The sequence below is a fragment of the Nyctereutes procyonoides genome, unplaced genomic scaffold (assembly GCF_905146905.1).
Source record: "Nyctereutes procyonoides isolate TBG_1078 unplaced genomic scaffold, NYPRO_anot_genome, whole genome shotgun sequence".
Classification (NCBI taxonomy): Eukaryota; Metazoa; Chordata; class Mammalia; order Carnivora; family Canidae; genus Nyctereutes; species Nyctereutes procyonoides.
In genome coordinates, this window is record NW_026575135.1 from 24411560 (window position 1) to 24424229 (window position 12670).

General features: G+C 41.0%; 1 protein-coding gene across 2 annotated transcripts; it reads right to left on the reverse strand.

The window, feature by feature from the left end:
- Positions 1 to 9283: 9283 nt before the first annotated feature.
- TMEM215 (transmembrane protein 215) lies at positions 9284 to 11426 on the reverse strand. 2 transcript variants are annotated; one of them, XM_055302340.1, is made up of 2 exons: positions 11271 to 11426; positions 9284 to 11024 (listed from the first exon to the last, which is right to left on the reverse strand). In XM_055302340.1, exon 2 carries the CDS (start codon positions 10964 to 10966, stop codon positions 10262 to 10264), a length of 705 nt encoding a protein of 234 aa, XP_055158315.1. In that variant the 5' UTR covers positions 10967 to 11024; positions 11271 to 11426; the 3' UTR covers positions 9284 to 10261. The 2 variants fall into 2 exon arrangements, with proteins under 2 accessions (XP_055158315.1, XP_055158316.1); XM_055302341.1 differs by lacking the exon at positions 11271 to 11426 and adding an exon at positions 11134 to 11257.
- Positions 11427 to 12670: the final 1244 nt, after the last annotated feature.

Genomic DNA, 12670 nt, shown 5'->3' on the forward strand with positions numbered 1-12670 from the left:
CTTCTTATATGTCACAGAGCATGTGAATAAATGGCTTTATGGAATTCTACACTCACTAATTCAACAAGAACTTATTTGGTGCCCACTTTGTGCTGGGTCCTGTTCTGAGTGTTGGGGATACAGACTGTAAAAAAAAATATTTATCTTGATTTAACCTAGCAATTCCTAAACTTATTTGAGTATTAAAACCTTTTATTGTATAACAAACATTCACCTATCAAGGAACTAACATACATGGGATGCTTTGAGAATGATAGATATATCTGTGCAGGGGTAGATGTGTCTGTACAAGGGATCTGAGTTCCAGGCATCTGTAAGGAAGAAATTAGGGACTTTTTTTTTAAATTAGGGACATTTTGAAACACAGAAAATGTTGACTGTAGAGATGTAAGTCTGGTTAATGTCACGACCATTGTTGGTTACCCCATGATGGAAAAAGTTTTCCCATATGTCAAATTGTCTGTAATAATTATAAGTATCACAGAGATGGTGATTTTAGAAGCTGTTTATATCAGTTATTTTCATTTAAGAGCTCCAAGTTATTTCAGCAAAACAAATGTTTGAAAGGTGGACTGCTTAGTTTGATTAGTTATTTGTCTCCAAGTGAAAGGAACCTTGCCCCAGAAATGCAACCAAATCAAACAGTTGCTTATGAATCAATTCTTCTTAAAGTAGAATTTGGTTAAACTTGTAAACCTTAGTCAGGATGAGTCTAATCTTCCTTCCTCACAGTTGTGCTGGAGAGAAGCAGGCTGGTCAGGTCTTTTTCTGTGTAGCAAAGCCTAAACAAAGTGTGTGGGATGGGGGAAGCCTAAGCTATTGGCTGGCCCTTCCCTACCTGGCCTCCTCTGCAGCTCTCTGATTTTTTTTTTTTTTTTTTTTTTGCATTTCTCCAAATAAACATGTTCCATGCTTTCTCTTCCTTCTTGGCCTTCATAAACACTGTTTTCTTGGCTTGCAACACTCTTTCTCCCCTCTTTAGTCAGCCACTTCCTATGCAGTTTTTAGGTCTCATATCAGACCTTTTCCCCCATGACTGTGATATTGATTTATATCAAGGAATGCATATTTGGTCTTTGTCCAGTTTTTTGCATTGAGCTCCTTAAATTGTAGAAATTTCTTAAATGCTGACCACCATAAAGGTATCTTTTGTTATGTCAACCAAGTGACTTTTGTAAAGCCCCTCGGTCACCAGATGGGAGCTGGTTGCCAGGGGAATCCATTTTGTTATTAGAGGATTGGGTATTTCTTTTTTCTTTTCTCTTTTCTTTTCTTTCTTTTCTTTTCTTTTTTCTTTTATTTTCTTTCTTTTCTTCTTTTCCTTTCTTTCTTTCTTTCTTTCTTTCTTTCTTTCTTCTTTCTTTCTTTTCTTCTTTCAGATTTATGTATTTATTCAGAGGGGCTGGCAATTGAGTCAGTCACCAATGGCCAATCATTTAATCAATCGTATCTCTGTGATGAAGCCTCCATAAAAACCCTGCAAGGATGGACCGGGAGAATTTCTGGATTGGTGAACTTAATTCAATAAGAGTGGTGTGATCTGAAGGATATGGAAGCTCTGTGTCCTTTTTCTATATCTTGCTCTGTGTATCTCTTCCATCAGGCTGTTCCTGAGTTATATCCTTTTATAATAAACCAGTAATCTAGTGAGTAAAATGTTTCTCTGAGTTCCATAAGTCACTCTAGCAAATTAATCAAAGCTGAAGAGAGGGTTGTTGGAACTTTTATTTATTTATTTTAAAGATATTATTTATTTGAAGGAGAGAGAGAGCACTAGTGAGGGGGAGAGGAAGAGGGTGAAGGAGAAGCAGATTCCCTGACAAGCAGGGAGCCCAACTCAGGGCTAGATCTCAGGACTCCAGGATCATGACCTGAGTCAAAGGCAAGCACTTAACTGACTGAGCCACCCAGGTGCCCCTAGAACCTTTAATATGTAGCCTGTTAGAAACACAGGTGACAACCTGGACTTGCAGCTGGCATCTGAAGTGGGAGGGGGCAGTCTTGAAAGACTGAGTCTTTGTGGAATCTGATGGTATCACCAGGTAGATGGTGTCAGAATTGAGTTTAGTTGTGGGATGCCTAGCTGGTACTGGAGAACTACTTCTATGTGTGGGGAAACTCTCCCTTCTGCCCCTACACATGATGGAATTGGTTGATCCCTTTTAGACACTTTTCCTGCTCAGCACCCTTCCCCAACGAGGTGAGGACTAGGTGTTCCTGCCAAGTTCTGCTGTAATATCCTCACCTTAGCCATTGACAACATTGTTTTACCCATCAGCATCCCCCTGCTAGGCTGTGAGCTCCACGAAGATGGGAGCCTGGTCTGATCTGTTCACTGTGACATCTTAGGCCAGCACAATACCTAGCACATATGCACCGCTTAACTAGGACTTGTTGAGTGAAGGAATAGATGCTAGGCTGTTTTTGGAAAGGGGGATGAAGAGGACAGAGCCCCGCAAGACTGACAAAAGCATCAATAGCATTCTCTTGTATTAGGACCTCGGTAAGGCTATGATTGCACATTGCCCTTCAACATTTTTGCTGCTGGCCTCTATTCTAACATAGGAGGGTGAGAGGTGAGCTTTGGAGGGATCTCAGGATTGTGGGGGAGCAACTGTTCTGGGCTCTGTATTTTTGCTACCTGACGGTAAGAGCCTGCTTTGGGGGACCCTCCAGGGAGGAGAACTCAGCCCAGCTCCATTCCTTTTCTGTCCTTGCCTCTGTCAGGCATATGTAGATGGGCTCTTAGTCTTGGCCTCAGTAATGCTGCTCATATCTCACACCTTGTTTTTTTCAAGCACATTTTTGTTGAATTTATGCATTTAAAATGATTTAATTTTGAATACTTTAGCTAATAGTATTCACTTTTACTCCTTTAACTTTCTAATTTTTATTGTACTTTTTAGTCTATTGAGTAATTTTTAAACCAATTTGATCTTATTTATTGGATGCTGTTTTATATTCCTTTTGACTCTGTCTAGCAGGATATTTTTAGCTAAATTCTGCCCTTATTAGAATATGTTTTTTTTAAGGATTTTATTTATTTATGACAAACACACACACAGAGATAGAGAGAGAGAGAGAAGCAGAGACTCAGGCAGAGGGAGAAGCAGGCTCCATGCTGGGAGCCCGACATGGGACTCAATCCCAGGACTCCGGGACCACGTCTTGGGCCGGAGGCAGGCGCCAAACCGCTGAGCCATCCAGGGATCCCCTAGAATATGTTTTAAATTGTGTTTATTTCTTTTCTTAATCATTTAAAAAATTTATCAAAATTCTCTAGCATTTTCCTTTTATTCTTTTGTTTTTTAATTATTTATTTTTTTAAAGATTTATTTATTTATTCATGAGAGACACAGACTGAAAGAGAGAAAGAGAGGCAGAGACATAGGTAGAGGAAGAAGCAGGCTCCTCTTAGGGAGCCTGATGCAGTACTCTATCCTGGATCCTTGGGATCACAACCGGAGCCAAAGGCAGGTGCCCAACTTCTGAGCCATCCCAGTTTTTTAATTTAAATTCAATTTGCCAGCATATGGTATAACACCCATGCTCATGTGCTCATGTCATCAAGTGCCCTCCTTAATGCCTGTCACCTAGTTATCCCATACCCCTGCCTACCTCCCCTTCTGCAACCCTTTTTTTTAAAACATTTTTCTGTTTGGTTTATCCTCTCAGTCCATTTTCTAGCATTTGGTGCTAAGTTTGAGACAAGAAGTGGTGATGTCAGGGGAGGATACCACAACAGTGACTTAATGAGGGATTGTTGGCTCTTCTCCCTGTACTGACAATTCCATATGGACACATTCTTCTCCCTTTGCTGTATACCCTTCCCCACCCATACTCAAATGAGGTCCTTCTTGCTATTGCTGAAGGAGAACACCTTCTAATTACCATGCTTAAGAAAAAGAGTTACTCAAACCAAGTGCCACTTTCACTCAGTCAGATAGTTTGGAAATTTACAGGACCAGTTACATGAGTCTAAAGTTTATTCAGACTGGCCTCAAATATTACTCAGGAGAATTGCTGAGCAATGCCATCATCTTGTTCCAGAACAAGCCAGAGCCTTTTCTGAACCCCAAACCAGTCTCTGAGCATCTCACAGACTTTGTTGAGAAGAAAAGCTTCACTGAGGAGTGGGGGTTGGGGGTCTGCAACTCAACCCCCTGAGAGGGTCCTGAGGTAATACCCAGGTGGCCTGGGAAGTCCTGTTAAGGATTATTGGGTAGAAGCACAATATAAGGACAATAACCAGGCTAGCAAATTATATTCTGTTGACCGATTTACAGGATTAACCTGAGTACATTAATTTACCTTCTTTCCAGTTAGGAATTCAAAAGATTGATTGTCAAGTTCTTCCAGAACCATCAGTTCTTGTTGCATGTGTAGTACGGTCACTGACTCATGAAGGGAGGCAGGGAGTAGGAGTTAGGTCACTCATGGAGGGAGGAGAAAATACTCTGGAATGGTTTCTTTCTTTCTTATCCTTGTCATGTAATATGTGGTTTCCCCAAAGAAACAATATGCTAAATAAAAATTAGGGTCCCAACCCACAGAAGCCTATTTTAGACCACGCTTTTGCTGACTATATTCAATTTAATTTAGTTCAAATCAAGAAGATAGATATTTTTTTCCTGCGAGAAAGAAGAAGAAGGAAGGTTGTGAGAGTGACCCAAGTGGTACAATTTAGAGTTTTCAGTGAGCAGGGTAAAATGTGGGTGGAGAGGGTGGTGTGAAAAGATGAATAAAATGTGGCCCCTGCTCTCAAAGAACTCACACTGTAGCTATAGAGACAGACAGATACTCAGCTAATATGTGCAATGATAATGGTGGAAGTGTTGTCAGACTAGAGGCTAGTAGAAATATTAGTTCTAAGTGGGAAAATCTAAAAGACTGTGGAAGATGTGGTAGCTGCCTCTCATGATGTTAGGGTCTTGCACAGCAGAGGGATGAAGATAGGGTGGACATTTGAGGCAGAGAAAATGATTGCATGAAGACTCAGGTGGTCAGCTCCAGAGCACAATCAGGACACAGTCAAGAAGCTGCTGTAGAGGATGGGAGGTAGGGTGGAAGAGCACAGGGGCAGGCTGACCTTTTTGAGTTGGTCTGATGGTCTAATCACTTACAGAGAAGGTATGTCCATACTTTTCTTGTTAAATTACAGGCAGTTGATGTTCAAAAGCATATTTTTTCTAAACAAATGTGGTCTGATCTTGGACTGAGGAGTTGTCTCATATATAATAATTTATTACCATAAAGAGTAAGAAAGTGATTAATTGCCAAGATATTTGTTATATTTAACTTTCTTGGGATAGATTTATCAAAGAGCAGCACAAGAGATGTTTTCATAGCTTTATGTCCTGTTTTGTAACTGATCCATTCTGCAACACTGTACCTTGTTATGGATAAAGCAAGTAAAGCTTTGTGCTGTCATTGAGGATACTAGGTCTGCAAGCTGTAACAAGCAATCAGGGGGAGGAATAAAGAGAAACACAAAGAAAGGACCTCTAAGAAGGGTCAGACCCAGGAATAATTTGCAAAAGACTGTGGATATCTGATATCAATGTCTACCTATTTGTGAGTTTCTGGACAGCGTCATGTATAAACTTCTTTCTGTGGGTTGTTCATGGGGTGAGGAGCCTGTGGTAGGTGGTGAGAAATCAGAGACATGACTCAGTGGTGTTTACATGATTTCATGTTATGTGGACAAGAAGAGGCTGAATGAAATTCAGTCCTTTATTGAGATATCTGGTTGAGCCAAGCATTTGTCTATAACTCCATCTTCAATTCATTTTTTCCATTGAGGAAGAAACAGAAAACTGTTAGAGGGTAGAGTCTGTTGAGTTCCTGAAATTCCAGTTCTAGGTAACAGTATACATACATATTAAATATATTATAAACTAAATGGTGAGATACTTTAAGAAAATGTTTTTGAAATATTACAAAGTAATTATTGTCTACATCTGGTTTCCATTTTTCTCGTTCAACATTATGCTTTTGAAAATTGACACCTCTGTAAACTGATTCTGAGATATACACTAGTGGTATCTTAACTGAGGAAATGTTTCATCTTACTCTTAAAAATATGGGCTCCATCTCATTCTTAAAAATACTGGCTCTGGTCCCAAAGGGGGGACGTTTTTGTAGAAGCATTATTTTGGCTCTTACTCTATGTCTTGCCCATGAGTCAAGAGAAAACCAACAATGTCAAGGGTTTGATTCATTTACACATTTCTGTCCCCTTACTCTCATCCATAAGGAGACAGCTTTTCGATTGTAAATGGTCATCTCTTTGGGCGAATGACAAATAATGTAGCTGTGTTACCAACAATAGAAAAAAACATACAAAACCATCCATAAAATATGTCATCTGACTAGCAATAAGGAATAGCATGTTAAATTATGGTACCTTTTGAAAATGGCATATTACACAATTGTTAAATGGTAATCAGGAACACTGCATAAAAACATGAAAACATACTTGGCATATAAATAAAAGAGAAAAGAAAAACATACAATTTTAATATTTAAGTACAATTGGGGGAATCCTGGAGGATAATATGCTAAAGTTGAAATATAGTAGTTCCATTAGGATAGTGGGTCTGTGGATTTTAAAAAAAAATTTCTTTAATGTTATAAAGTAATAGTAACAATGAATTCACTGAGTAAGTGATCCTATAGGTGCAGACGGGAGAGAGTAATAAATAGAGGTTGGATATTACAAAAGGGAAAAGCATTCAAAAGAATGAATCTTCCTTCACTACATGTGCCAGCACAGTGGGTATTAAGATCCATAGTATTGAAAACATTTCCAAAGGAGATTATTAGTAGGGTTTGGAAGAGAGTCTGCACTTAACTATATCTGGATTTTGTTTACCGTGATCATAATAGAAACTAAATCTTGAAACAGTTGTCTAAAAATGCTCCAGCTTTGGTATCTTGGCTAAATCCACACTTTAAAATCAAGAAACAAAACAAAACAAAACAAAAACAAAAACAAAAAACCCAAAAATAAAATCAAGGAACAGTTTGAAAAAAAGAACCCATGAGCATAATAAATAGGAATATTGAACAAGAAAAAAATCAATAGAAATAATTTCAAAAATAAAATGCCTATTTAAAACCAAGTTGAAATGACTCTTTGGATTAACAGCAAGTTAAAAAATAGCTAGTACCCACTTTAATTTATGTCTGTCTGAAAACCCTTAAAGGATACAGGGAATAGTCTTCATGTCTATTATATATATTTTTTTAAATAAAATTTTTAAAATTTATTTATGATAGTCATACAGAGAGAGAGAGAGAGAGAGAGAGGCAGAGACATAGGCAGAGGGAGAAGCAGGCTCCATGCACCAGGAGCCCGATGTGGGACTCGATCCTGGGTCTCCAGGATCACGCCCTGGGCCAAAGGCAGGCACCAAACCGCTGTGCCACCCAGGGATCCCCCATGTCTATTATATTAATATCAACAATTTGCTAAAACTGTTGACTAGAGTGAGCTGCTGTTTTCCTCTAACAAGCTCACTTTTGTCACCTTGTTTTCCTTCTCTTCCACTTCTGTTCAACAGAATGGCTGTTTCCTCTGAATAGTACTTAACAAATGTTGATTTGGGGCACTAGGCTACCTTCCTTTATATTAGGAGGGGGTTACTTAATATATGATGTTTAAAAATTCACACACACAATCACACATTTTATTCTTTCTGATCAAAGTTAAGCCACCCAGTCCACATTTGCAAACCATTATTTTAGCACTGCAGAAAATTCCCTCTAGAGCATATTTAGATACTTTAAGTATTTTAAGTAGGTGGATGGAAGAAGAAGACTGAAGTTAAGTTTCTTCTGAAATAAACTTGAAAGTGTGATCAAATATCTTAGATTTCTAAACTAGTAATTGACTTAGGACTTGGACATTGGAGTATGTGTGTGTGTGTATATGTGTGTGTGTGATATCAAGGGGTTTGAGATGATCTAAAAGATATTAAAAAAGCAACTTTTATACACCTTATACCATACCTAACACTACAAACATCTCTTTTCAGACCTTGTATAGGATTTGCTGAGTTTCTGTGAATATCCCTCTCTGATATCTTGCTATCTCTTCATCCCTGAAGATGTCTGGGGAAAGGGTTTTTTCCCTTCAAATAAGAAGTTTTATTCTGGAGAGAGTTAGCCATTAATTTTCACCTTCACTGAAACATGATTTTCATCTTTCAAAATGCCCTAGAATTATTAAGACGTATTGTGATTTTAGGAAACTATTTTCCCTCCATGCCAAATCCAAAGTAAATTACATTTACTGCAAAGGTATGTATTGAATTATTTGGGGGTTATAGTAACATAAAAAACTATTCTTAATTAACATCTTCATTTTATTTTCAGAAATGTATTTGTTGAATAAATAATATTTGGCAATAAAACCAATCTACTTTCATACATCTACAAAATTCTTTTGAGTAGTAGTAAGAATTCAATCCATGTCACATAATTTTTATCATGAATTGCATAACTCTGGCATGCATTTTGCTGTAACTCATTCCCTGGCATTATCTAAAGTGTCTTTGACATGATGCCATAGAATATTCAAACTAGGAATGAATGATAGACATACTCTAGTATAAGTCCATCCCACTCCTCCCTGATTTCTGAGGAGTGAGAACTAAGGTACAAGAAGATAAATTTTGCCCAGGATCACACATCTTATTTTCTGACATTTAAGCCCTACTAAAAAAAATCATACTCTTTTGATATTGATTTGGAAATTGTGATTTTTAAGGGCATGATTCTTAAGACTGAATGCTGCACTTAAAGACTTGCAGAATTGGACCCGAAATATACAAAAGGGGTATGACTAGAATTTTTGTCCTCAGTTTCCCCTTTGGGAGAAAGTGGCTGAAACTATCTGATCATTAAAAATAAATCATCATTCTGTGAAGAATGCAAAATATTCTGATCTTCAAGATGAAAAATATACCATGATTTCTCTATATAATTCAACATTTCTTTTCAATATTTCTCAAATGGCATTCTGGCTAATTGCCCTCTTATCTTTTACAGTTAAAGAAGTTAAACAGAAAACACATTTTAGGATCCCATTGTGCCTTTTTCCTTCAGTAGCAAAAAAATTAATTATGAAATAAAACAGACTTTTGTCATGCAACACTCACTGATTAGGTGAACTTAATAAAAACTGAGTTTTAGTTAAATCTAGTAGATTAACTCTTGTTTCATTGGCATTTATAGTCTTTGGGAATGTTGAATAAATGTAAAAATAATGACACTTCCATAAGTTTAACCATTGCATTTTATGTAAATTCTGCATAAAGTTCAAGACTAATGTATTGACTTCATAGTTTTCAGATTTTAAAAGACATATAGGAATAGTTATGACCAGAACTCCCAGAAATGTAAAAACACTTGAATACATACATAAAACCCATTTTGACTTGATAAACACAAATTCTAATCTATGAAAATATTACATCAAGTCATTTTACACCTGATGAGGAAATTATACATGAATGATAGTATATATTAAAAAACACTTAAGATAAAGACCCAGTAAATCAATTTAAATGAGTTTAAGAAGTTACATAGCCATCTAAAAATGTTAGTTTTTTACCTAGCTGGTCACACTTATTTTATTTTATTTTATTTGAAATCTCTGATTTTGTCAGAGAGTAACATCATAAAACTCAATTAGATAATTCAACTGCCTTTAACTAACCTTTCTCCAAAAACCATCCCACCTAGGATGGAGTAGCTTTTCTATCTTGACTTTTCTTCTTTCAGCAAATAAATATGAAAAGCTTTCACTAGATAAAAATCTTTTCACATAATGAAGCACTAACTTGTTTTGTCTTTCAATTTATTGAGAATTAAAGCAGCTCAGTTTCCCTATGGCAAGTCTATGTATCATTTCATGGCTGATATCTGTAGCCCACTCTAGATTTATCTTGATTTTAGCACTTTCTGGGTCATTTTACAAAACATCCAATATGGTTTAATTATTAAAAAGCAATTAGAACTGCTTCCTCTCCTACCCACTGCCTCTTACAGTGTCCTTAACCCTCATCACCCTTCCCTAAAATGTGTCCCCAACATGCCTATTTACATGGCTCTCAGGCACCCGAGGTTTGCAAACCCACCACATACCAAGTCAATTTCTAACAGTCTGAAGGCTGTTGGAGCAGGGCAATTTCCTTCCCCTGGAAGCTGAATGTAGTCACGTTTCTATCAACACAGGGACTCTTGTATGCAAAGCTTAGACTATTGTCTCGTGGTCCCACCTGCCTTGGCTCTGATTGATGTAACAACAGTATCTGTCATAGGGACTGTTCTGCTTGTAGGAGCAAACGATGATACTGTCCTGGGGCACAAAGAAGATGCTGTCCTCAGGCTCAGGGCACTCAGATCGGTCCCAGGCTGAGCACTTGGCATCCAAGGCACTGTAGGCAAGGGAACTGCCTGAGGGACAGTAGCCATCCAGGTATCTAGATGTCTCCTCCTGATGCCCACTCTGGACCAGGCTCTGGCATTCTCCTTCCGGGCGTGTAGGGGTGGTGATGGAACTGGCCACAGGCACCTCTGTCTGCCCCTGGCAGGGAGGCTTCCCCCTGAGGCCCACCTTCTTAGCCAGCTCATCTGAGCTTCCCTTGCCTGACTCCAGGTCTGAAGGGGTCCTCAGCAGTTCCACCACCTCCTTGTCCTTGGATTTCCGGAAGCAGGGCAACTTGCGGACCCATAGCAGCTCATTTTCAGGCCACTTGGTGCATCCCTCAGTTTTCCTGGCCAGGGCAATGGCTGCGATGCCTGGTAGGCAGATAGCTGGCCCGATGGCCAGGAGGGGGATGTTTCCCAGAGTCTCTCCTTTCATCCCAGAGACGGTGAACATGAAGCCAAAGACCAGAAAGACGCTGACCAGAGCCACCACCAGCCCAGTCCTCGGGTTTATGTCATCAGGCCGCATCTTTCACTCCATCCAGGTTGGGGGCTGCTTGCTGGTTAGAGAGCAGTGGTTCTCTCTTCTGTCAGAGGCAAAACCACAGTGGGTTAAAAAAAAAAAAAAAAAAAAGAAAGAAAAAAAAAAGAAAACCCAAGTCAATTTCCCACCCACCCACCAACTCTCTCTCTTACTTGTCTCTCTCCACTCGTCTGACAATCTTGGTCTCTGGGTCTCTATTTCTTCCTCTGTTTCTCTTCTCTGTCTCTCTCTTACTGCCTCTGTCTCTTTCATATAAACATCCACCAACTGGGGGCACTAAGGTAGATACCTGAGGTTTCCTGCCGCCTCCAGGAGCAGGGAAAGAAGCCAGTCCGAGTCTCCTTAGAAACCTCCACAACAGCTGTCCCCTCGGCTCTCTCCCTTGTTTCTGGAAGGAAAGCCTGGCTTTGCCCACTGACTCTGCATCCAGGAGGTGGGACGTGGGAGCGCGTCCTTCTCGACAGTGCCCGTCGGTCTCCAGAGCTCTGGGAGTGGAGTAGCAGCACAGCCTGGCGCCTGCTCTGCGCTCGGAGCGCCGGAGGGAGGAAGGACTTAGTCTGGGAAAGAGGCAAAGAAAGCACCGCGCGAGTCTGGCCTCGTTACATCACGTTCAGAGCCGGCTCGGAAACAAAGAAGGACGCGCGGGGGCGCGAGGGGTTCAGACCCCGGGGAGAGCCACCCGGTCAGAAGAGGGTGCCCAGGGTCCCCTCGGGGTGCTTGGAGCAGCCGGGGGTTCGTTCCGCCGCTGCCCACGAGGGCACAGCAGGACGGCTGCAACCACTTGGTGCCTGGGGAGGGTCTGGGGGAGCGAGGCTGCCGCTGGCCGCGGGGCAGAGCTCGAGTCGGTTTGCCCACGAGGCAGCCTGGGCCAGAAGTGCTAGCTAGAGCTGTCCCTCGGGGACCTGGACCTTTCTCCAGTACAAATCTAGGTGATCGGGCCCGACTGACAGCAGAGCTCTCGGGGGGGGGGGGGGGATGTTCTCTGATCTCGAGGCTCTCAACCTCGAGGCTCTCGGGGCTCAAGGGGCTGCACCGCTCCAGGGTCCCGCTGCGGGCGGACCGCTCTTGGCGCGGGCGCTGGGCGGCAGCCGTGCGCAGAACCGCTCCAGCGGCAGGATGGGCGCCCAGGCTGAGAAAGGGGTGAGGAGTGGGTGTCAGGTCTTGCTCGAGACTTTGGAGGAATCAACAGAGCCCTTCCCCCCTGGTCTTCCAGCTCCAGACCCAGGAGGGGTCACCCTTGGAGACAGGGTCCTACTCCAGTACCGCGGTGGAGCCAGCCAGCCCGACTAGGTCAAAGAAGGGTTCTCTGACCCGGATCCCCATCCCTGCAGCTTTGCACCTGACACCAGCTAGCGAGAAGGAAGGGCCTTGACTGGGAGGGTCATGCAGTGGTCAACACAAAAGTATTCCTTTTTTTTTTTTTTTTTTTGACGTGGTGACGGATTAGAGGACAGGTTGCAGGGGAAAAGTGGAAGCAGGGTGACCTAGGAGGACTGTTCAGTCAGCCGAGTGAGGCATGATATGGTCCTAACAATGCAGAGACTAGGAGTGGCTAAAAGAAAGTGAATTTGAAGGATATTTAAGGATACAGTCAAGTGTCTTGGATGAAAAGAAGTAAGATGGTAGTAGGAGTCATGGTTGCCTCCCACATTTCTCACTCATTCAATTGAGTAGATCGGGAATCAGGCT

What these genes read in the sequence shown, in the direction of transcription:
- TMEM215 (XM_055302340.1), bottom strand. Translation starts at nt 10,966, where the DNA reads ATGCGGCCTGATGACATAAACCCGAGGACTGGGCTGGTGGTGGCTCTG.